The sequence below is a fragment of the Hyperolius riggenbachi genome, chromosome 7 (assembly GCF_040937935.1).
Source record: "Hyperolius riggenbachi isolate aHypRig1 chromosome 7, aHypRig1.pri, whole genome shotgun sequence".
In the NCBI taxonomy this organism is placed as follows: Eukaryota; Metazoa; Chordata; class Amphibia; order Anura; family Hyperoliidae; genus Hyperolius; species Hyperolius riggenbachi.
The window spans coordinates 200,923,360-200,949,920 of record NC_090652.1 but is presented as its reverse complement, the minus strand read 5'-3'; the positions used below and the strand labels follow the sequence as shown (position 1 = coordinate 200,949,920).

At 42.0% G+C, this 26,561-nt stretch overlaps 1 protein-coding gene across 1 annotated transcript in view; it reads left to right on the top strand.

Annotated features, from left to right (window-relative positions):
- Nucleotides 1-26,561, top strand: part of LOC137524772 (partitioning defective 3 homolog B-like) — a 546,555-nt gene that overhangs the window by 41,116 nt on the left and 478,878 nt on the right. The window contains exon 2 of the mRNA XM_068245010.1: nt 4,267-4,551. Coding sequence (XP_068101111.1) covers nt 4,267-4,551 — 285 coding nt within the window. The remainder of the gene's footprint in view (nt 1-4,266; nt 4,552-26,561) is intronic.

Below are 26,561 nucleotides of genomic sequence, written 5' to 3'. Positions count from 1 at the left end.
AGCAGATTGCCGTTTCCTGTAATTTACTAGTCTAATTAATTTAATAAAGTATTACATTCATGTGTATCTGGCCTTGCACTGTACCACCATAATCTGGTATATGATATGATAGATGCCAACTGTCTGCTTTAATTAACAATTCAGACTTGTAAACATAGACAGATTCCACTGAAAAAAAAAACTTGCTTAACTGCACATTACTTTATATCCATGTTTCAGACTTACAGATATTGTAAAGCAACTTTATGACAGCATGGGCTTGATTCACAAAGCGGTGCTAACCTACTTAGCACGTCTAAAGTCTTTAGATGCGCTAACCAGGGTGCTAAGTAGGTTAGCACCGAATTTCTCAATCAGATCGCGCGCTAACTTTGCGCGCACAAAGTTTTACGCGCGCAAAGTTTTACGCGCCCTAAGTCCCATAGACTTTAATGGGCACTTCGCGCGGAGCGCCCTGCGCTCTGTGCAGTACGCGCGTAAAGTTTTATGCGCGAAAAGCTTGTTTAGACGTGCTAAGGGGGTTTTCACAGGCGTGCTAACAGTTAGCACCGCTTTGTGAATCAAGTCCCTTATCTCTTAATATTGCTATAAATGCCAGAGATTTGACAATTTTGTATGTGGCACAAATTTACCTAAACTTTGCCAAGCTGAAAAATCTTTTTTTTGAGCAAATGAAAATATTCTTGTAACGATTGTGGAACTTTCTCCGTGATCAGCGCACAATGCGTGCGCCGACACGGCGGAAATCCTCCACAAGCGTGTAATTGCAGGCACCCAGCAAAAGGTGCTACGCACCTGTAGAGGGAAATTCCTGTCGGCAGATGGCGCTGGGGAGTGCAGGGGAACCAATCCTCTGTACCTCCACAAATGCCAGACAGGAATTGTACGAAGCGCAGAACGCAATCGAAAGAGAGGCGATTGCAAATGAAAATGAGCAAAGGGACAGGTTGTATGTGTGTGCGCCAATCCAGTCGCCACCCCGCGACCGCGCACACACAACAGCAGATATGAAATAGGAACGCGATCGCGAGAGGTGCGATCGCCAGACGTGACACAAGGCAGATCAGAATAGAATACGAGGGTAGCAAAGGCACAGCAAATAAAACAATGAGGAGATACGGAAAATAACAAACGCTAGCTAACCGCGAACACCGCACTCATTCGCAACAGTGCACGCGGTTATGCGCGGTCTCCACGTGATAAGCACAATAGAGACAAGCACGCCTAACTAACCATTAACAGACAAACATGAAACAGAGGACGCGAGCGCTTGCTTAACGGTTACCTCACCGAGCCTCCAGCAAGCGTAGCAGACAAGACAGACACACGAAAACAGGGACAAGCGAGAGATAGGATCCACAGCACTAGCGAAAAGTGGCTAGCGCGATCCAGGTACAGAGTAGCAGAACAGAAGGATCCCCAGCGCTAGCGAAAAGTGGCTAGCGCGATCCCAGAAGACAGAACAGAAGGATCCCCAGCGCTAGCGAAAAGTAGCTAGCGCGATACCAGGAGACAGAACAGAAGGATCCCCAGCGCTAGCGAAAAGTAGCTAGCACGATCCCAGGAGACAGAACAGAAGGATCCCCAGCGCTAGCGAAAAGTAGCTAGCGCGATCCCAGGAGACAGAACAGAAGAGATAGCTGGTAGCAACCGCTGCACCAGCTATACTCCAAGAACAGAGATCAGAACCATTTCCTCTCAACCACCGTAGGGACAGGACAATGGCAACAGGCAAGACAAGACAGAACAGGCAATACAGATAATACAATTCTAACTGCACTAGGGAAATCTGCCAAGCGCAGATTCAGGAATTACTCTAAGCTGATGTTCAAACAGAGAGCAAGGCTGACTCCCCACCAGGAGTGTTACATAGGACGTAATCCTTATGACCAGCCAAGCATTGTGGGAAAGACATAGTACTTATAGTACACGCCTCCAATGAATGTGGCCAGGCAATTTGCATGACAACGTATGCAAATTCCTCTGCAAGCACAAGCTGCAAAACTGACAGAAGCTCTTCTTTCCAGAGTCCTGCAGCATGCAAACCTACACAATGGTCAAAGGGCTGCCTGCCTGCACAGGCAGCTGAGCAAATCATCACAATTCTCTTTTATCTTGAGGTGCCCATTAACAGTACCATTTTTTCACCAAATGCGATCTTTTGATGCTATTTTTACGATCGAATTGTATAGAAAGTTTGCCGTTTATATAGGCAATCGATTAGGAACAACTATTTGATCAATTGCTAAATAGGATAAAATTGATCTGAAAGTTGGATTGTATGATTGAATTTGAAGAAAGAATCGTTCAGTAAATGTCAACAATCAATAATTGCCTTCCAATTAGTTACAATCGTTCAAATAGCATAGAAAGATAAGATCACATTTAGTGAAAATTGTACCGTTAATGGGCACCGTTTGAGAATTTTCACTGCGCATACGTTAAGAAATGTACACGTTCCCATTTGTTGCCATCTCACAAAATATCAAAAGTATTCTGAGGATTTTCTTGCTCGTTTAAAGGGAACCTAAACTGAGAGGGATATGGATGTTTCCTTTTAAACAATATCAGTTGCCTGGCCGTCCTGCTGATCTCTGTGGCCTCAGTAGTGTTTGCATCACACACCTGAAACAAGCATGCAGCAATCCAGTCTGACTTCAGTCAGAGCTTGTTCAGGGGCTGTAGCTAAATGTATAGAGACAAAGGATCAGCAGGAGAGTCAGGCAACTGGTATTGTTTTAAATGGAAAAATCCATATCCTTTTCAGTTTAGGTTCCCGTTAAGGCTTCAAAGGCATTTTTTTGATAGGATGTGAAAATGTGACCTAGTAGAAAACTGAGAAGAAAAAGGGAATTGGATCGGGACCCTTATGTCTGATTAAAAGGTTGTATATCATATGAAAGCCTTAAAGGAATACTGTAGGGTGGTTGGGGGGAAAATGAGTTGAATTTACCCGGGCAGACATCCTGTGCCCACTCAGCCACTCACCGATGCTCCGGCCCCGCCTCCGGTTCACTTCTGGAATTTCAGACTTTAAAGTCTGAAAACCACTGCGCATGTGTTGCCGTGTCCTCGCTAATGTTGATGTCACCAGGAGTGTACTACGCAGGCACAGACCATACTGGGCCTGTGCAGTATGCTCCTGATGACATCAGCGGGAGCGAGGACACGGCAATGCAGGCGCATTGGTTTCCAGACTTTGAAGTCTGAAATTCTAGAAGTGAACCAGAGGCGGGGCCGGAGCATTGGGGAGTGGCTGCGTGGGCACAGAATGTCTGCTGGGGACCATTAGAAGACCCGGGTAAGTTCAACTTAATTTCTCCCGACCCCCTACAGAATTCCTTTAATCAGCTTTGCAACATTAAATCCCCTAAAATCATGTGATTTTACAATACACAGAGTCGATAACAGTCAGCAGCTAATAACAAAGTGGTATATTTTAGACTTCTATCAACCTGATGGATTTAATTTACCAGTAAAACAACAACAAACATTAAACTTTTCTTGTAATTTGGGGCTAATAATGGCTTCTTTATGAGTCGGGAATCCAATAAATTTGTGAACCCATTGATGCACACAAAAATGTTGGGGGACAACAACACAAACAGACGTAAAGCTTGATGGTCAGTTATTATTATTTTCAAAAGGTGCATCCTGACATTATTCTTTTGACAGATCCCGTCTTTAACATCAACTTAGATCCATATTTACATGTCTCCTCCTACCCCATTTTTCATAGAGATGTTTTATCCCACATTTTTAAAAATGGATACAAGAAGAAATGTTTCCATCCAGAGCATCACAATTGGTTTAAACCTTAATTTCAAGAGTGTCCAGCTGTGGCTCCCCCTCCCCACTCCACATCCTCACTAATACAATACCTGTCCCTAAGGCCTATTTCACATGGTCGGTTGAACTGAATGCTTCCGCCTAGTTACTGGCTACAAGCACTATTTGTGTGCAATTAATATGCGATTAACACCATTTGGGTCTGCACTTGACATGCAGTGATGTTGCCTGGGAAAAGAACATGTCGCACACTGTGCTTGGATGTGGTTCCATGGGGGGAGGGGGATTGGACTGCCTCTCCACCACTGGTAAACAATTTTTACATTTGAAAACTTCTTTTGACAAGTGTTTTAACTGAACTAAACCAGATGATGTTATTTACCAGGTGAATCAGTTACAATAGGTCAGTCCAGCTCTTTTGCTAGTTTTGAACTGTCGGGTACACTCATCAAATAAATGTTACTGTTTCCATTACAGGATTAATGCAAAGCATCAAGAAACAAGGGAGAAACAGGCAAGAATGTTATGGGACCTTGGTGCCAGTCATGCTATAGAGGAAGATGATATGGATCCCAATTATGCCAGAATAAATCACTTTAAAGAGCCACCTCCAAACCTCAGCTCCCAGCGGCCTTATTCCCCTCCAATGGCTGGGGCTTATAGCTACACAAAGGACCAACTTGCTTCTTTTTCAGAAGGAGATCACGTTCAAGACCTTTATGCTAAAATTCACCGGAAGCATCAGGTACAAGAAGACGACAGGTAATAACCACCGCCAAACACATCTGATCGCTCCTTGGGCCTTGATGGCACCATGCTCATTAAATGAAGTTGTATGAAAAATTGCATGTGATTACACTTTACCTTCTTTCCCTGCTGTGAGGAATGATGCAGTTTCAATTAGCCTGAGGGAAGATAGCATTTTGTATTATGGATCTAAGCTTTGCTCACAAGACTGATTACCCTTCTAAAGTCTTTGCTGTAGCTGAGTATAGAGGAAAAAACAGTATTTAATCCACGTGGCCATTTAAATATGGGTTAATGATTTTCAAAGTGGGAGAAAATACCAACCTAAGCAATCGCTGCTGAGAAAATAATAACATCCTGGTGTGCTGTGACAGCAGCGCTTTTGGTCTTCTTCTCTTCCTGTTGAAATAGCTGTGTTTCCGTGTATCGATCCAGGCTGCAAAACGGACATAGCTAGGGCTTCAAATCCTTTGTTATAAATATATGTTTGCACACTTTAGACAGACACATTGTGTATTTTTTTTATTGTATTTTTTTTATGGAATTGAAAGTCGGACGCAAGACATAGAAACTACAGCTTGTGGGAAGGTATAATAAAGACAACTGTGTTGAGGAAAAGACATTCACTTTATTCACTGCTGCTGGATTGATTAGCTGCTTTCTGAACATTATCCTGCTAAGCACACAGCCATTTGTGGATATTTATAAACTGCCAACCAAAGGCTTGATTTTCCTTATGATAAAATGACTGTGCTGGCTACAAAGCAAAACAAATCATCCTTTATACCTGCAGCTTATGAAAAGATATCTTTTTCCTTATCCTTGTGAATTTTCCATGTTTAGTGTCTGCTGGATGCAGACTCCTTGATACAATGCTAGGCCTCTCAGTGCTGATTAAAGGTTCATTTAGGAAACCGTGATGACCACTTCATACGCTATTATCAAACTCTGCAGCGTTGTTTGGATTAAATGCAAATGAGTTAATAAAATGTTATCAGTTTAAGAGATTTTCAGGTAATTATTCCAGCTATATAGTGCTACTAATAACGCCACTTGCATGTCATGCCCTAATTAAGATAGATGTTGGAAAATGATGTTGCATGTGCTTCACAATAATATCAGTTAGATAATTGTGATGAATTTGTTTTGATTTGCCTTGCCTGTCTTTTAGGATAGATAATTAGTATGATGTGTTTTGTTGCCTTGTTTTCCTAGATTCACCTGACACTTGAAGTAGAATACCAACTAAAACTTTTATCTTTGTATATTGTTGGGAGGGCATATAATCGGGCAGGTTTTTATTTTTGGGGAAAATAGATGGGAGGCCTTCACTTCAGTCAGGCTTTCATGGTCCTCTTTTATTTGATGGCTGTATTTCTGCTAATTTCTTTATCCTGTGATTCCATCCAAAAAATGAAACAATTAAATACACTTCTGAAACTTAATTTTAAACATACCATGGGCATTACATGACCGTCATTGTTTTTTTGTTACTACAAATTTGAAATCTCCTCAGTAAGTCTCATGTTCCTTTGGCAGTTCATGTTTGATAAACAAATACATTGTGACTTCTATCCATAGACTAATCTTTTACTTGAAATCCTCAGAGGTACAATGGAGAGTAAATGGAAAGACAGTCTTATACAGTAACTTTTATGCCTAGATCACAGCTTTTGTCTGACATTTTATGATCTGATATCAGTGGCGGACATACGGCCGTGCAGGCCGTGCCGCCGCACGAGGGCCCCTGAAGTTCCGTTTTCTTCAGGGGCCCATTAAGTATTTTTTTTTTTTTATTTTTTTTTTTATTATTTTATTCCCCGGGGGGCCCCCCGAATCCTATCCTCCCTCCCTCACCTCGGGGGGCCCCCCTCCCGATATGCGCGGCCGGAGAGCGAGCGAGCGAGCGGCAAATGCAGGAAGTCTTCAGGGCTCTCCAGGCATCCGCTAGAGGCCCAGCCGCTTAGTCTCCAATATGTCTCCAGTTGGAGACATATTGGAGACTCAGCGGCTGGGCCTCTAGCGGATGCCTGGAGAGCCCTGAAGACTTCCTGCATTTGCCGCTCGCTCTCCCGCCGCGCATATCGGGAGGGGGCCCCCCGAGGTGAGGAAGGAAGGGAGGGAGGGAGGATAGGAGTCGGGCCCCCCACCCGGATAGCTACCCACCCGGCTACCTACCTACCCACCCACCAGGCTTCCTACCTACCCACCCGACTACCTAACCACCCACCAGGCTTCCTACCTACCTACCCACCCGGCTACCTACCCACCCACCAGGCTTCCTACCTAACCACCCACCCAACTACCTAACCACCCACCCGGCTACCTACCCACCCGGCTACCTACCCACCCGGCTACCTACCTACCTACCCACCCGGCTACCTACCTACCTAACCACCCACCCGGCTACCTACCTAACCACCCACCCGGCTACCTACCTAACCACCCACCCGGCTACCTACCGGGCTAGTTACCAACCCACCCACCAGGCTACCTACCCACCCACCCGGCTACCCACCCACCCACCAGGCTACCTACCTACCTACCTACCCACCCGGCTACCTACCTAACCACCCACCCGGCTACCTACCTAACCACCCACCCGGCTACCTACCGGGCTAGTTACCAACCCACCCACCAGGCTACCTACCCACCCACCAGGCTACCTACCTACCCACCCACCCACCCACCAGGCTACCTACCTACCCACCCGGCTACCTACCTACCCACCCGGCTACCTACCCACCCACCCGGCTTCCTACCTACCCACCCGACTACCTACCTAACCACCCACCCGGCTACCTACCTACCCACCCACCCGGCTACCCACCCACCAGGCTTCCTACCTACCTACCCACCCGGCTACCTACCTAACCACCCACCCGGCTACCTACCTAACCACCCACCCGGCTACCTACCGGGCTAGTTACCAACCCACCCACCAGGCTACCTACCCACCCACCAGGCTACCCACCCACCCACCAGGCTACCTACCGGGTTAGTTACCAACCCACCCACCAGGCTACCTACCCACCCACCAGGCTACCCACCCACCCACCCACCAGGCTACCTACCTAACCACCCACCCGGCTACCTACCTAACCACCCACCCGGCTACCTACCTAACCACCCACCCGGCTACCTACCGGGCTAGTTACCAACCCACCCACCAGGCTACCTACCTACCCACCCACCAGGCTACCTACCTAACCACCCACCCGGCTACCTACCGGGCTAGTTACCAACCCACCCACCAGGCTACCTACCTACCCACCTACCGGGCTAGTTACCCACCCACCCACCAGGCTACCTACCCACCCACCCACTCACCCACCCACTAGGCTACCTATCCACCCAACCACCCATGGGAGCTGCGCGCCGGATGGAGGCTGGGACAGGAGGTCTGCTGCTGCAGGTGAGTAAATGTTTTTGTTTTATTTATATTAGCAGGTGTATGTTCTGGGCAGGTCTGCCACATGATTGCATGTATTTTCTGGGCATATCTGCCGACATGATTGCACGTATTTTCTGGGCATATCTGCCGACTTGTTTGCACGTATTTTCTGGGCATATCTGCCGACTTGATTGCATGTATTTTCTGGGCATATCTGCCGACTTGTTTGCACGTATTTTCTGGGCATATCTGCCGACTTGATTGCATGTATTTTCTGGGCATATCTGCCGACTTGATTGCACGTATTTTCTGGGCATATCTGCCGACATGATTGCACGTATTTTCTGGGCATATCTGCCGACATGATTGCACGTATTTTCTGGGCATATATGTGTATTTTCTTGAGAAAACCTGCACAATTATGTGAATTTTCTGGGGAAAGGGTCACCAAAACTTGGGCCCACTGTCTTTGCGTTGCACTTTTTAAGGGAACCTGAGGTGAGAATAATATTGAGGCTGACATATTTCTCTCCTTTTAAGCAATACCAGTTGCCTGGCTGCCGTGCTGGTCCTCTGCCTCTTATTCTTTCAACCATAGACCCTGAACAAGCATGCAGCAGGTCAGGGGTTTCTGACAATATTGTCAGAACTGAGAAGATTAGCTGCATGCTTGTTGCTGGTGTAATTCAGTTTATTACTGCAGCCAAATAGATCAGCAGGGCCGCCAGGCAACTAGTATTGTTTAAAAGGAAATAAACCCTCACCCCGGGTTCGCTTTAAGTTACAGTTAGCTCCGCCCTCATCCGGTCATTGCCACGCCCATTTTTTGCCGCGGCGCGTACGCGCGCCGCAGGTCATAGGGGGCCCACAATTACAATTTTGCACAGGGGCCCACTGCTGGCTGTGTCCGCCACTGTCTGATATTGATTTTGTATAAATACCTAAGTGCCACATACTTGCCTTTTTACAGTATTTCTTGACATTTCCAATGTATGCCAATAATCATCTCATGTCTATGTATCTCTATAGATTGTTGGTCTATGCTATAACTATTGTACTACATATATTTAATGTCAACCGAATTATGGAATTTGGATGGATAAAACTGATACACATTAAATCACACGCCTGCTAGTAATTCAACAAAATGTAAGAAACCTCTACCACAGCCAGTAGAATAGCTGTGTTGTCCATAGAAGCTAATCCAAGTCTGCTTGTCATTTTTTTCTATCACAGATTAGAAAATAAATATTAATCACAAAGTCTTCATCTCACTCTTTTTTTGCCTGCCTGATAAACAAGGCAGTATGAGGAGCAGTGGAGATTTTCAATGCATACCTTTTCTTAGTGCTGCGGTGTTAGTCCTTTGCCTACTGCTTTTCTCTGTCAAATGTACTGAATCAGGGAAAATGAAGCTTCCCCATTTGCTGAATGGGGGAACATGAAGTCAAGTGAACCGTATGCCTCTTTACATGAAATGTATGTAAATACAATCATTTGAAATCTCTAGTAAAGCTATTAATACCTCCCTCTATCTTAAATAATTTGAATCTGCACAATGAGTTTTTAGGATCCAAATTATAAAGCATAACTTGTATAAAGCAGTCTGTAGACCATTCCAGGATTAGCTAAAAAAAAGTTATGCATTTGTGTAGCACTGACATCTTCCACAGTGCTTTATTCCATAGACATACCATACCTGGTTTTGTAGGGGAGCTCATAATCAAATTCCAACCATATTCCTAGTTTACTTTCCCTACCATAGTCTAAGGACAATATGGGGGACAATTTAATTTACCAGTATGTTTTTGTCATGTGGAGGAAACTGGGGTCCCTAAAACCTATGCAAACATGGGGAGAACATACAAATTCTGGGCAGATAGTGTCCAAACAGGGGATTGAACTCAGGACTCTAGTACCACGGAGTAGGATTAAGGTGAGTACACACGCACTACGGCCGCCAACAATGGGTCCGTCAGACCCTCCCACTGGGCGGACTTTCAGGCGACAGTAGCACATGTATGCACTGTCGGCGGACTGATAAGGCTGTTTCTGAGCGATCCGCCCAGCGGATCGTTCAGAAACAGCCTTATCAGTCCGCCGACAGTGCGTACACACGCGCTACTGTCGCCTGAAAGTCCGCCAAGCAGAAGGGTCTGATGGACCCGTCGTTGGCGGCCGTAGTGCATGTGTACCTTTACTAAACACTCTGCCACTTTGCTGCCTAATCACATGGGTCTGATAAATCCTCAGTATAGATAAGTCATAAATAGGAGTTTGTAAACAATAGTGTAGAACTGGAGAGGGTTTCGGGACACTGCTCAATATTGGTTTAGCTGAGGGGCAGTTATATGAGTCAGAGGAGTTAGAAGAGCTGCTAAACCTCAGTGATAAAACCTCTCTGTTATATAAACTTAATAGTGAATTTCAAGATTCTTTTAGATGCCCATTCCTGAGTTTCTTTATATAGACTTAAAAATATATATATATATGTATCAGTTTGCATTTTTTAAATATAATTTTGATACAGAGATCTTCCTATTCCATCAGTTACATCTTGACATTGTACAATTTTTATATATCCGCTTGTAATTTGCTTTAATTTATCTAATTGATTTGTTGCCTCACTATACTTGCATTGATGAGTGAATTTCTGGAATCCGTGTTTGATTACCTAATGCTTATAAAATGCTGATTAGATCATATTTGTCAGCATTAAAATTGATCTCATTGTAAGGATTGTCTTTTCCCTGTAAATTTCTTTGTGCTGAGTCAGCAAAATAAAACCCAATCAAATTTGAAGTATCTTATTTACTTATGTTTGTTTTCTGTACTATTATTTAGTAAACTGGTTACTGGTTTGTACTTTGTTCAATAGGTGTACCTTAGACTGTTCATATACTTTTCACATGTGTTATACCAGTGGTCCTCAAACTAAGGCCCACGGGCCGAATGTGGCCCCCTGAGGCTTTTTTACTGGCCCCACACACACAAAATGTATTACTTATAGATGCAGTCAGCTACATCTTCAAATATTGGTGGTCCGCATATAGAATAGCAGTGCTGGCACCACCCATCCACATGGAAGCCAGAAAGCAGTATTTCGCTGGTTTCCAATCAAATTCTACATCAGATGACACTGCTGTCCAATTGGACTGCAGGTTGTCACCTGGGTATGCTTCACTGTCTGGCCCGCAAAGACTTCTACATCATTTTATGTATACTAGGGCCCCCCCAGCAGTCTGAAGTATGTTGACCCGGCCCTCGTACCAAAACGCTTGGGGACCCCTGCTCTACTTCAATGACCAAGCAGATACAGTGGGATGCGAACGTTTGGGCAATCTTGTTAATCGTCATCATTTTTCTGTATAAATCGCCATAACTTTTGCATCCCACTTTATATGTGAAGCAAAGAACTACAGAGAGCATATCACTAATCTCCTGCTTCCAAGAGGGAGAATCAGATTTTATTTGTAAATACAATATCTTTATAACCAATTTTACAAGTCTTCCTGTAACATGAGCCCTTTGGGTATTCTGCACACATACAGTATTGTAGAGAAGTAGCTCTAGTCTACAATATGTGTGTAAGCTCCTAGCGGAGTACCATTACTATTACAGACATGTCAGAGTTCCTCTCTGAGGTGATACATTTAATTCCATGCCGTGTTTGTGATATAAAGGATCTGAACCTCTCCCTTCATCATGTTATCTTGACATTGACAGTCCTTAATTGCTAAAACATCTTAGGCCTTGCTAACATTCTGGCCTCCTGTTGCTCATATATGGGTAAGCACACATATATTAGATATCATTTGTTAATGGAGAAGGGAAACCATAACGTGGCATACCATATTTATAAAAACTGTTAGCTGTTACATGCTCAACAATTTAGAATATTTAGTAACTGATTGTGCTTATGTATCTCAGTAGAGATAGCCAGTGAGATGATAATAATTCTGACTTGCATACAAATTGAATGTATTCTGGCATTGAGCTAAGCAGTTAAAGCAGTTAATTGCTGTACAGTTAAAATAGGTATTGACGTGGCCATGGCAAGTATGGGAATCTCTGTCCCTGTAGGTAACCAATGCTATTATCAGCATTTGGGAGTATTAATGTACTGGACAGTTTAAAGTCAGGATAAGGTTACCAGTTAGGGGTAGGTGAAAGTATTAAGTTGATTTAAGTTTTAAATAGTACATCACATGCAATATTTGTATTACTATTAAATAGTGAGCTAAAGGATACTTGGGAAAAAACAATTCAGTTAATTCTGTATCTGTATTTATGAAACCTTTGGTTCCATTGTAAACACATACACACACACACACACACGAGTCATACATCAGATTTCTGAAGAGCCTACTTGGACAATTTTAGATTTCTAATACTTGGAAATCAAGGAATACCCACACAGCTCATGGTCACCCAGAAACACCTGAAAGGTATAAAGAGCTTAGAGCTAAAAGAGACCAAAAAGACCTCTATCAAAAAGCAATGCTAAATGTAATTTTGCCTTTTTTAATACAGAAGGTATTTCCAATAACTCTGCATTAAGTGAGCAACTGTGGTTTCCCATGATACATGACAAGTACATATGCAAATCATCTCTTTCAGCCCCTGAAAGCAAGGCTGCACATCCAGAACCACTGTTGAATAGTGAGCCTATAGCTAATACATTTTACAGAGACGCACCAATCCAACATACATACAGCCTATTTAGACTTATTGGTCCTCATTAGTGCATGGTATTGATTGATATGGTTTTATGGACCAGTACTAAGAAATATTTAAACAGCTCATGGTAACCCCGAACCACATGGAAGGTATAAAGGGCTAAAAGAGACCAAAACCCCCACTATCAAAAAACAAATTTAAATGTAATTTTGTCTTCTTAAAGGGGCACTATAGCAAAAAAAATTTAAATTGAAAATATGTGCAAACATATACAAATAAGAAGAACGTTTTTTCCAGAGTAAAATGAACCATAAATTACTTTTCTCCTATGTTGTTGTCACGTACAGTGGGTTGTAGAAATCTGACAGAGCCGACAGGTTGTGGGCTAGTCCATCTCTTCATGGGGGATTCTCAGCAAGGCTTTTATTCTTTATAAAGATATTCCCTAAAAAGCATTTAAACAATGATGCTGGCCAGCTTCCCTGCTCGCTACACAGTTTTTTGGTAGTTGGACAGAGCAACTGCAATTCACTAAGTGCTTTGAAAATAAACAAAACCCTGAGAATCCCCCATGAGGAGATGGGCTAGTCAGGGCTTTCAGAAGCAGAAAGAGATGATTTGCATATTCAGGAGTGATACGTCATGGGAAACCACAGTTACTTAATGCTGAATTATTACAAATACCTTCTGTTTTAAGAAAACAAAACTACATTTAACTTGGAAATCAGTGATCCTTTACTGGTGGGGGAAAAGGGTTGCATCAGACTGCACCGTGGCCCCATTTTTTGGAATCAACTCCACCAGTCCTGTATTAGGTGCTTTATTTTTAACAGCTGTAAGATTAGTAAAATGTTTTCCTTTTTAAATGCTTTTCAAATAAACAATTTGAAACACTTCTAACCAAAAGCCTTTTTTTGTAGCATCTGTCAATCACATTATGATATACCAGGTTTGCTGTCTTGTCGGAATTTTTTTATTCTTCCAAAATATTAATGTATTTGTCTCATACAGGAAAGTGCAGTTCGCTGTCATCTGAAAATGAGAGCAAGATAAGTGGAAGCGCAGAGCTACAGAGCGTCCTTTCAACACAAACAACATGTAGGGTTTAGCTGAGCGGTGACATGCAGCTGAAATACATGAGCATTATTGACATGTATTTCAGGGAAATTCTTAGGAAAAAAATACACTTAAGATCTGTAATCAACCTAAACCAATCATCTCTGTTGGCAGTAATCCTGTGCCTCCTTTGCCTGTGCTTGTCTGTCGCAGTCACTTTTTGTGATATGATTTTTTTTTACTTCAGAGAAGTCAAAAATCATTGCAAAATGAGGAAAAAAAATCCAATTCTATGAATCCCTTATATTAAATTGATGATTGTTGTATCCTATAGCTGGCAATACTCTAGATGTGTAGGATATGCCATATACAGGGTCCAAGACTCCAGATGAGTAGTGAAAGGATGGCAAATGTAACATAGTATATATAAGAAAAGAGGTTGCGATGGGGATATTCAATATATCACAATAAAAAGAGCTGTAATTGCAGCTGATGCATCAAAAAAGTCCTTGGACAGGGACCCTAAGGTGCAAGTAGGTATTTATCACAGCTCTAGTGAGCATGCATACAATAGAGCTACTAGTAGCCACTATTGTCTCGATTATACCAGCATGCATACAATTAGCATGCATTCAATTAGCATGTGTACAATAGAGCCACTAGTAGCTACATTTGTCTCAATGAGACCAGCAGTTGGTTATACATAAATCCAATTACACATTAATAATTGAAGAGTTACTCCAAAAGTATCACAATACTTTTAGAGTGACTCTTCAATTATTAATGTACAAGTGGATTTATGTAGCTACTAGTGTCTCTATTGTATTCATGCTCTCTAGAGCTGTGATAAATACCTGCTTGCACCTTAAGATCTCAATTTTTACACCATTTTTGAACGTATGATTCCAATATTGCTCTTAAGGACACTATTCCTGGACATTTGATGTTTGCAATTAAAAGCTTGCATATTGTGATACTCTGGAGTAACTCTCCAATTATGAATGTGTGATTGGATTTATGTATAACCAACTGCTGGTCTAATTGAGACACATGTAGCTACTAGTGGCTCTATTGTACGCATGCTAATTGAATGCATACTAATTGTATGCATGCTGGTATAATCGAGACACTTGTGGCTACTAGTAGCTCTATTGCATGCATGCTCACTAGAGCTGTGATAAATACCTACTGTACTTGCACCTTAGGGTCCCTGTCCAAGGACTTTTTTGATGCGTCAGCTGAAATTACAGCTCTTTTTATTGTGATATATTGAATATCCCCAGCGCAACCTCTTTTCTTATATATATTTTTTCTCCAGTATTTGGGGTAGTGGGAACCCAGACCAGTGGTTAGCAGCGGGTGAAAAACATTGGGGCATGACCGCTATAAGCGCCCTCCATCTTTATTCTAAATTAACATGGTGTATTGACACAACACATAATTGGGAGAGTTTATTAGTTTTATTACAGTGGACAAATTGCAAAATTGCAGCAGTATACAATAGAATGCATTAATTTGAGTGTGATTCACACTGTTAAATTTGGGTGCTGCCATTATAGCCACAATTTGCAGTGCAGGTGTACCCCAGCACCCGATATCTTATTGGATGAGTCCTGCGCCGAAATTTCCACTGATAGATGATCTTTAGGCGTGGGTGGGGGGTTTAAGGGCTAGGCATGGGGGGAAGGCGGAAGGCTGAAGATTTCGGCGTGGGGGGGGGGTTAAGGAGAGTTTTAGTGTTAGGCACCACCGGGAGTTATCAGTTAGTGTTAGGCATCATGAGCGAGGATTCTGTGTAAGAATAGGGTTAGGTTAGGACATAGTAAAATTACTGATATTTTACTGTAGTGGATAATAGAATATCGGTAAAATTACTGCTATTCTAATACTGTTATTTTATACCCACAGTGGATAATAGAATACTTGTAAAATGACAGATATTCTACTACCATTGTTTTGCACCCATTTCTACATTTGGTGCTTGTATATGTACGCGTTAAGAACTACCCAGACCACTTCTCTGAGATTCAGGCTTTCCTTTGAAGATGTTTGCAGAAACAATTGACTTAATTGGTGGTACAAGGGTGGCAAACTTGCAAAAAACGAATTGCTCATGCTTCCCTAGTTTACTTTATATGCACTAACAATCCCAGATTCTGGTGCGGTTACAGCAGATAAATGTTCCAACAGTGTTCGTTTCAGTATAAAGGTGTGGTGCCCTCCTTTCCCCTCGTGACAGAATGTGGCAAAGGCACATGGTATGTATGTGCAGGAGCCATATATCCATCCAGCCGAGCTGGTGGCGAGTGTCGCCCTGGGTGGCTGACCCAGGGCGACAATTTAGTTAGGTCATAACACCTCCTTGTACAGATAGCACTGTGGCCCCGGTCCTACTAGTGTACTCTCTTGAAGAATATGCCGCAGTGACAATGGTCAGGCGCCATATCGAGATATTTTTCTCGATTTTTATCTCCTGGAATAGAGACTCCCCGAAGTGTTTTTAGTTTAGGAATAGGTAATTTAACAATAAAACGGAATGGTTTTAATTTACATTTATGTTTACTCACCAGCATGTTATATGACGTTTAGACTGTAGCAGTCGTGTGTGGTTTCACGTTTTAATAGAGTGATTAATGATGTATGACCTATTACCCAACACCCCCACATGTTTTACACATTGGGATAAGTTCCCTCCTATCACCCCATGCACATCTATTCCGTCCCAGGTAATTTATCCGTTCTTTTATGCACATTTGCCAGCAATGGCGCATGCATGGACTCCCTGACGGGTCACTTCCGCCAGTACTGTAGTCCTCCCGCACTCCAACAGGAAGCACTTCACATGACCTCCACTCACGGACCAATGACGTGCGCTGTGGGCGGAGTCTCGGGTCAAGATATCCGAGACTCAGAAGCGCCGTCATTTGCCCGGATACGCACGTGAGCAAGCGCTACAGAGCGCGAAACGGCTGTTGTGCACATCCATCACCCCCTGGTCACCACACCTCCCTGCAGGCCTCACTGGATGTATCCAAGATATTTGATGCAAGACTGCTGACAGGTTTGATGCTTATATTCAATACCATATGTCATTTGGCTGCGGACAGTGAATAAATGCAGTAACAGGACGGTGCCCGGTCTCTGTATCTTTATGGTTTCATGTAACATTGGGAACTTTCTTCCTTTTTTTCCACTGGTAGCACGTCACTGTGCATGTCATGTTGCGGCCATAGAAGTGAGGACCTGCATATGCCACACTAGAGCAGGCGTTGCTCACCCTCATTACTGCCGGGTGCCCAGCTCCCACCCCTCATTTTTCCCTACAAGCCTTCTGTTATTTTATACCCACAGTGGATAATAGAATACTTGTAAAATGACAGATATTCTACTACCATTGTTTTGCACCCATTTCTACATTTGGTGCTTGTATATGTACGCGTTAAGAACTACCCAGACCACTTCTCTGAGATTCAGGCTTTCCTTTGAAGATGTTTGCAGAAACAATTGACTTAATTGGTGGTACAAGGGTGGCAAACTTGCAAAAAACGAATTGCTCATGCTTCCCTAGTTTACTTTATATGCACTAACAATCCCAGATTCTGGTGCGGTTACAGCAGATAAATGTTCCAACAGTGTTCGTTTCAGTATAATGCAGCAGTAATATGAATAAACTAATGTCTCTTTAAGTGTGTTAGGTGGGTCCTGAAGTTTCAGTCTCCTTTCCTGTGCAGATATTGAATGTCCTGTTTTATTGAATTTTTTTTTAATGAACAGGTATACGGCATATTATGATTTGGCATCGGTAAGCTTTATATATCAGAAATGTGCTAACTTATCCTCTGGGCGAACATCAATAGTACTGATTTTATCTGTGTAGAGCAATAGCAGAAGCTCAGGAAAATCAATTTTGGTCTGTTGACCCCCCTTCTTTAGACTGGCTGCCCACAGGAATGTCTGTAGGGCTGTTCTGTCGGGGTTGTCTACTTTTGAGGTCTGCTTTTATAGCATTATTATTGTTTTTGTGATAAAGATATTTTGAGCGGTTTTGTTTTTCTTTGTTAGATCTAATGTTACAATTGCTAAAAAAAAAAAGGTCCATTGCATAATATGTATGCAAGCTTGGGAGTGAGACGCATGTGAATTAAGCAGAATTATAACTTCCAAGCAATGCAGATGGCTTCTTGCATTACCTAAATACATAAGAAACAACTGCATTCCAATACCTTATTATGTATCCCGCAAAACAATGCAAGATCAGTGGCTAGTGATAGCCCTGAGCAAAGCTTGTTCTTTATTGGCTTGAAATACATTCTCAGATTCAATTCTACATTTCTTTTTTTTAGTTTTCTAGTAAGTAGGAGTTGACTATTTTATAGGGCAACTGTAATCCTTTCATATAAGACTTAAGAATATTTTCATAATATTCTTATACATATTATTCTTTAAATTACACACTATATTTACAACATTGTACTGCATGGTTATACTGTTGTGTGTAATGGGGCTGTGATTAGCTCTGTCAATATATTTGAATTTTTATAATGCATGATTTACACCAAAGGTTTGGTTTTCAGTCAATCAACAAGTAATAATGCCTTTTCTCTGTTCTCTTCTTCAGCTGCGCATGCAAATTGATTACGCTTTAGAGCATGGCATTGCCACAGAAAAATTGCCACATAACCACAATAGCCATCATGTCATCCTGCTAAATACAATAAATATGTCTTAAATTTAAAGCATGTATGTATTGTACAAGAGGTTCAAAAGCATGTCTACTTTTGATTTGAATCTTTTCACAGTGTACAGAATGACCTGTACAAAGATGATTTTTATATTTTTGTATTTTATAAGGAATATATTCCTTGAAATGTTTGTATAAATAGCTAATAAATGCATATTGTATAGCTAATAAATACATTTAACCCTATGTAATTTTATTTAATTGTCTGTCTATTAACCTTTGTCTGTCTTTACAAAACCCCAGGGATGAGATGTCAAGTTGTTTCTACATATTCAATTAAAATGCCCTTTAACGGTCATAAGGTTGCTTTTTAAATAAACCTTAAACAGGCACTTTAATAACATAAATAGAATCAAGTAATTAATTCAGGATACCTACTTTTATGGTAATTTTCCTGGTTTCAGAATAATTAGATATTAACACCCCTCCCCCCCCCCCCCCGAGCATTCTGGGTAACCAGGTAAATTTTGTAATGACTGTGGAATGCTCTAAAAACAAACATTCCATCACCTACCAGTACTAAAAATGTTGCCACCTGTGATAAATTTCAGAGTATAAATCACAGAAAGGAAAGATTATAGAATGGACAAATACTTTTTATAATTTTTACTTTTTACTTTTTTTTTATAAAAATACTTTTAATATTTTTATAAAGAAATATTATTAAACAAAAAAAAAAAAAAAAGAAGCAATTTTGTTCATTATAATATTGTCACTACAGCTCCTCTTTAATCACTTAAGTACCAGCAGTCTCTGGTCCTTAAGCCAGCGGTCTCTGCCCCCTTAAGGACCAGAGACCGCTGGTACAAGAACGACGGAATCCTGACGAATCACGCATACCCGCCGAAATTACCATCACCGCCCCACGCCGGTATCCCTCTAACATCCACTCTGCCGTTGTCTATCAATGTAAGCCAATGGGAGCGGATGCGCGCTGCTGGCGGTGATTGAAATCTACGCCCTGCCAGCCAGGAGCCCACCAAAACAGGGCGTAGATTTCAATCACCACGGTCCTTAAGTAGTTAAAGTGGACCTGAAGTGTAAAATTAAAATTCAGATTGTCAACACAGGCATCAGATGTTATAAAACAGTAACATGAAGGTGTGATCTGAGAAATGCTATGGGCTTGATTCACAAAGCCATGCTAACTGTTTAGCACGGGTGTGCTAAGCAGTTAGCACGTGAAGTGCCGTTCGCGGACTTTTGTGCGCGAATTGTGGTAAATTGCGCGCGCAAAAGTCCGCGAACGGCACTTCACGTGCTAACTGTACGCTAATTGGTATACAATGTATCACTACATTGTAACCAGGGAAGTGACGTAGGCTTCCATCGGAAGCCTCCGATCACAACGGCGGCGGGGAGATTATGAATGGAAACATTGTTTCCATTCATAAATTTAACGATTGGGCGGCAGAAACCAGCGGAAATGACGGCGGGTGGCTCCATTTACAGAATAAACTGTTTTTGAACAAAAACAGTGTTTATTCACGTCAGACATGTACGGATTGGCACAGGGGACTTTTGTCCCCTGCAGCCAATCCCCCCTGCTAGCAGCAGCAGCGCGATCGCAGGCATCTTCCCGCAGGATCGCCTGCAGACCCCCCAAACTGCAGGGACGGGACTAGCGCATCCCTGCAGCTCTAGCACCTGCCGCTGCAGACGTGAAGCTCACGTCCGCGCGGCTGAAATGGTTAACTGATCATTCTCAGATTTGGTAGCAGTCGTGCCGATGCACTCCCTCCCATTCGCTCATTCCCACCTTAGCCACCACCAATTCGTTCCCATTGATTCTTCTCCCCTCAGGTCCCTGTGATTGCCAGCATCAATGAGATGCCTGTGTCACTTCCTAAGTAATGCATTACTTTCTATTTGCATACTTATGGTACACTTATCGAAAATAACGCATGAGGACATCTTGTGGCAAAATAGTAAAATTACACCTATATATATTAGGGACTGATTTTTTTTAATATGTATGTCAAGAGGGTGTATATTAAATTATGGGCTTGTAAATAGTGATGGATTTAAAACTGAAAAAATGCACCTTTATTTCCAAATAAAATATTGCTGCCATACATTGTACTAGGGATATAATTAAAATGTTGCTGTTTAAATAACCGGAACACATGGGCAAATAAAATGTGTGGCTTTTATCTACAGTAGAACATTTTATTTTAAAACTATAATGGCCAAAAACTAAGAAATAATGAACTTTTTCATTTTTTTCCTTATTATTCCCAGTAAAATACATTTAGAATAAAGTAATACTTAGCATAATGTACCACTCAAAGAAAGCCTAATTGGTGGTGAAAACAAGGTATAGATCATTTTGTTGTGATAAGTAGTAATAAAGTTATTGGTGAATGAAAGGGAGAAGCGCTGAAATGTGAAACTTTATCTCGTACATAAGATGAAAACAACATGCGGGCTGAAGTAGTTAACCTATTTCTCCGAACACAAAAGAAAAATGAAAGACCAATAGCCAATATAGTGTAGAGTATTGATAGAATTGGTAAACATGTAATGCATAGATGTATATTCACCTAAAAGCGACCACACTATGTGCAGGTGGGAAAAATAAACCAAACCTCACTTGGGCTTAAGTCGCTCTCTGGATAGGTAGGGGAACAACCATACACCAAAGGTGGATCACATAAGGGAAAAGAAACGGATGCTCCAAAAATCACACAACATAATTAAGAACAATGTTACATGGGAGGTAAGAGTAGACTTAACTCACCAGTGAAACCACTCTTGATGATGATGACAGCATGTTCTTTTATTTAACAAAGGAAAATGACTTTGTTTTTAATTATTTTATGTTTATTGTATTCCTTCTTACAGAACAGTTTTAATTCAGGGATAGTGATGGGTTTCCTCATATGAACTGTGCCTGCTTCATGCATTTTCATAACATGTCATAAAATTTTAATGGGATCAAAGTGTTAGCATACTTATGTGTAAATGCACATATAATGAGGCAGTGGCCAATATTGCAGTATACTTGTATTAGGGCTCCTTCAAACAAGTAGCAGATTTTGGAGCATCCACCACCTGTCAGCTTCTCCGGTATACAAAGTACTTGTAAGTGCTTAGCACAGGCAGTAAGGGGGCGGGGCATCTGTCCCGTGCAGGTACATCTGAGTAGGGTTGCACTGAGAATCTGAATTGTATAATGAGAAACTAGATTTCTGTTCTATAAATTATTATTATTTCATTGACTTAAACTTTTGTCTCTAATTGATCATTTACAGTACCCAACAAGCATAGTGAACCAGAACTCCTAGAAGTGTGTAAGGGGCTAAAAAGCCCTCTTACTAAAATGCTATGGAAAACAAAAGTTTGCTTTCTTAAAAAAGAAAGTATTTGCTATAATTCAGAGATTTCTTTCAGTGCATCACTGCTGAAATACAGTATGCAAAGGTGGAATATTTCAGCAGTGATGCACTGGGAGAAATCTCGGAGCTCACTCCAACCTGAATTATTGCAAATAGTTTCTGTTTTAACAAAGCAAACTTTTGTTTTACATTTAATTTACCATTTAAATTCATTAATAACCCAAAAGGTTCACATACTGTTGCCATTCACAGATATGTATTTGTGGGTTATTTCTCTCAATATGTAAATGATGCTGTATCATGTTTTGGGGTAATTTATTTCATCAGGTTTTTATTTTCAAATGTTATGATTTGAAAAAAAAATGAACCTTTAAGTCATATTTATGCAAACATAGTGAGAGTTCGAAGGGGTGTACACATTTTAAAGCACTATTGTATGTCCTTATCAGGCAAATGATTTTGTAATAAAATGTCAATCAATAATTTATTTAAATTTTAGTTTAAAGCTACTGCTATAACAGTAAACAGTATGGCAACACTATATGGTTCTGTGTAAAAGACTTTCCAGGATTCTCATCTTTCTGTTTGTGTCACTGTTTAAAAATCTAGCAAAAAGCAGAAAATATAACTTTTTCCATGCTAAAGACCACATCCCTGAGGTGATTTAAAAACCAAACACTCAATTAAATATTTAGGGCCGGTTCACACTTGCGGTTCCCTGCCAAACGGACCGGATGACCTGACCGGATCCGGATCGGAACCGTACGGGTTGCATCAGGTGTTCATCAGGATGCGATCTGGATCCGTTTGGCAAAAGATAGTAGAAACCGAATAAAAATGTTGGGGTCTGGGAGGTCAGCAGAAGGTGGACCTGTGGAATCAGGCCCTCCGCTGTTTAGCACTCACCTCCACCTCCGACATACTGCCAACATCTCCAGCACGTTTAAAGTCACTGCTGCTCCACTCCAAAATGCTTGCCCATGTGCCCATGTGTCCCCATCCAAAATCGCCGCTACAATACGCATAGGAAGTGGGGTAGAACATCCGGATTTTTAGCCAGTGTGTTGTGCGCTCTCCGGTTCTCATTGGTTTGTATTGGCCGGATGGTGCAGTCCGGCTCCGCTCCGGATACGGCTGCCGGAGGAGCCGGACCAAAAAATAGCGCATGTTGGGTCTTATGCCGGAGTCCGGATCCGGGCCGGACGAAACGGACGCATGTGAACGGACGCATAGGCTTTCATTGCTATGCCGTGCGTCCGTTCCGTCCGTTCTGCATGCGGTCCGGCTCCGGCACGGCGATTCCGGACGGCGACCGCTAATGTGAACCGGGCCTTAATTGGTTAAAAGGATTGAATAAAAATGAATCAGTTGATTGAATATGATAAAATGAAAGGTCAACTGTATCTAAGGAAAGGTATGGGGGGTGGGAAGGGATCAATAGCTGCATAGCTTTGCATAGCTTAGAACTATGTTGATTGGTACAAAGATGTCAGTGGCTGCAATTTAACACATGTGAACAGACTCCTACTGAAGTACATACTGGCCCCTATTCAATTAACACTTACTTCTGTGTTTTCTTCTAGGTGATATTTTCACACCTTGTAAATAAAATGCCTTTTAGGCTACCAGGAAGCAAGAAAATACTTAAAATAATTTTGATATTGCCTTTTCACCTTTTGGTATTTTTAATTTGCATAGTGCTGAAAAAAGGAGAAAACTCAGGAGAAAAAAAGTTAATGGAATAAAGGCCACTGACAGTTAGGCTGTTTCCACCTGTTTTCTCTGAGATGTATGTGGCACCCATGCCGATGTCCACATCAGTATCCCCCTGCTATGCCAAAGCATGGTAATGTGGATTCAGATGAGATCTACAGAAATATACTGCAGAATGGATAGATAGGAGCAGCCTATTGCTTTCAGGAGGTTGTCATTTAAAATCTGGGAAAACAGAGCTAATCACGTCAAATGGAAGCGGACCCTGATTATTCATATGAAAGAACAAACATATCGTAAAATATCGTAAAATCTGAACAATGTTTCATAGCTCTTTAAGAACTGCATTTCAGCATCATGCCAGCTTAATAAAAATGTTTTAGGCATTATTTTGTTCTTTTTTAAGCTTAAACTATCCACTGAGGAACTGCGCAACCGACAAAAAGAAAGGACAGAATGGAAAACCAGGGCTAATTACTGTTGTTAACTTTTACACCTATATTTGTCAGAGGTGTCTGCATACAACTTTCCTTCTCCTCACAGTGCCATAAATTTGAAGGCTTGGTCAAGCATAGCATATACATTTATACACCTGCCAGCAGATACAGAAGACTCAGGGCAATCGCTGCTTGTAAGCTTGTACTGAATGATCAGCTTTCTTGCATTCCTGCAATGAAAGGGGGAAGATAAATGATGAGGAACTGCTATGACTAAATGCATGCAGCTTCTTTTGATGTGCATCTGCCTGTGTAATACAAGCACTGAATGTGCTTCGTTTACTAACTCTGTTTTCTTGGAAATGAGCTGGAATCCACTGGTGACTACCTACTAACTGAAAGCAAAGTACTCACATGTATGCACATGCATAACTCCCTGGTCACACATTGTTGTCTAAGATTCATTAAAGGACAGCTATTTCTAAAATGAAAAACCTTTTTAAAAAAGCATAAATTACTACACCTACTAGGAGCAATTTATTTCTGCATACAGCTCGGATGTAAAATCACCCCAACATTTCCAGATACAGAAAATGATGGCCCTGCAGGACTGGATCTTTTTCCTGCACAGGAGGGTTGCTTTCAACTCCTCAGTGCATATTCTAGTAATCACTGTGCTGACATGCTGAGAGAATCTTATGCAGGTGTTGGTAAGGGGTTACGTTTCCAGCAATGTGTATGTTTATTGTCTTCACTGACTACTCACAAAGGCATGATTAGTGTGCCTGTATCAGTGTGTCTTACCCTCCCAGCACAGGGCAGCCAGTGTTTTGGAAGTTACAGGAAATGCAATCAGAAGTGTAATGTAACATCACAAACAGTGAGTAAGTCAGGAGTGGTGTATACATATATGAAAAAAATGAACTGGAAACCAGTATAACTTGCATATAACAGTATTACAAAAAATGTCACCACATGTAATCCTAGTGTTTAGTGCACAATTATGGAAACTCCACAATACTTGAAAAAGGTGATCCAGTCGTATATTGTGCCCTCCCAACACACCATGTATAATAATAAAGTGCCCGCCCCTTGTAGAAAACTCCTTGACCCCCTATTAAAAAAAAAAAAAACACTGCTTATAGTTACTTTGAGATGGGGTATGCCTATAAATGCATCTCACAGAGAGCAGCTGAATCAATCAATATGATCAAGGATATGTTGTTAGAATTTGCTAATAGGGCACACACAAATTGTTAAATGTGACAACACATATACAAAGATTATAGTTCACAATGTTAAGCGCACATCCCATAAAAAATTATATTGTAACTTCTGCAACTTCATACTGTATGACGATATCCACCACCATTAGCACCCTTCTGTGATTAGACTCACCAGATACCTCTGACCACTGTTAGATCAGATATGTGCAATATCCAGAGGCGTAGCTAGGGTTTTCAGTGCCCGGGGACAAAGACTATTAATGCGCCCCCCCCAAGGTGAAGGTTTCGGCGCGCCGCGCCAAGAGGGGGCGTGGCCACATAATAAATGTGGGTGTGGTTATGAGTGGAGCCGAATGTACATGGAGGTTAGCAGGCTCACGCTCACCCACCCTCCCTCAGTATGTACCTTCCAGCATGTTCCAAGACAAATTCAGCAATCATAAGCCCCCCCCCCCCCCCATTAAGACAAATTCAGCAATCATGAGCAAACATGAGGCCCCCAACATGACCAACTCAGCAATCATGAGGCCCCCAACAAGACAAATTTAGCAATCATGAGGCCCCCGACAAGACAAATTCAGCAATCATGAGGCCCCCAACGAGACAATTCAGCGATCTTGAGGCCCCCAACAAATTATGAGGCCCCCAACAAGACAAATTCAGTAACCATGAGGCCCCCAACAAGACAAATTCAGCATTCATGAGGCACATACATAGACAGCATTTCACATAAATAGGCAGAATGTCCCCTTAATATGGTAGACACCTCTCACCTGGCAGCAGTTCCCCAAAATACACTCAATCTGACAGCAGTGGTTCCCCAAAAATAGGTAGCCCCAGGTCTATAGGTGTCCCCAGAATAGGTGGCCAGCAGTATACATGTCCCCAGAATAGGTGGCCAGCAGTATAGATGTCCCCAGAACAGGTAGCCAGGGGTAGAGATGTCCACAGAACAGGTAGCCAGGGGTATATGTGCCCAGGTTATGTAGGCAGGGGTATGTGTCCCCAGTATATGTAGCCAGAGGTATATGTGCCCAGTATAAGTAGCCAGGGGTATATGTGCCCAGTATATGTAGGCAGGGGTATATGTGCGCAGTAAATGTAGGCAGAGGTATATGTGCCCAGTATATGTAGACAGGGGTATATATGCCCAGTATATGTAGGCAGGTGTATATGTTCTCAGTATATATAGCCAGGAATATATGTCCCCAGTATATGTAGTCAGGAGTATATGTCCCCAGTATATATAGTCAGGGGTATATATGCCCAGTATATGTAGCCAGGGATATATATGCCCAGTATATGCAGCCAGGGGTATATATGCCCAGTATATGTAGCCAGGGGTATATATGCCCAGTATATGTAGCCAGGGGTATATATGCCCAGTATATGTAGCCAGGGGTATATATGCCCAGTATATGTAGCCAGGGGTATATCTAT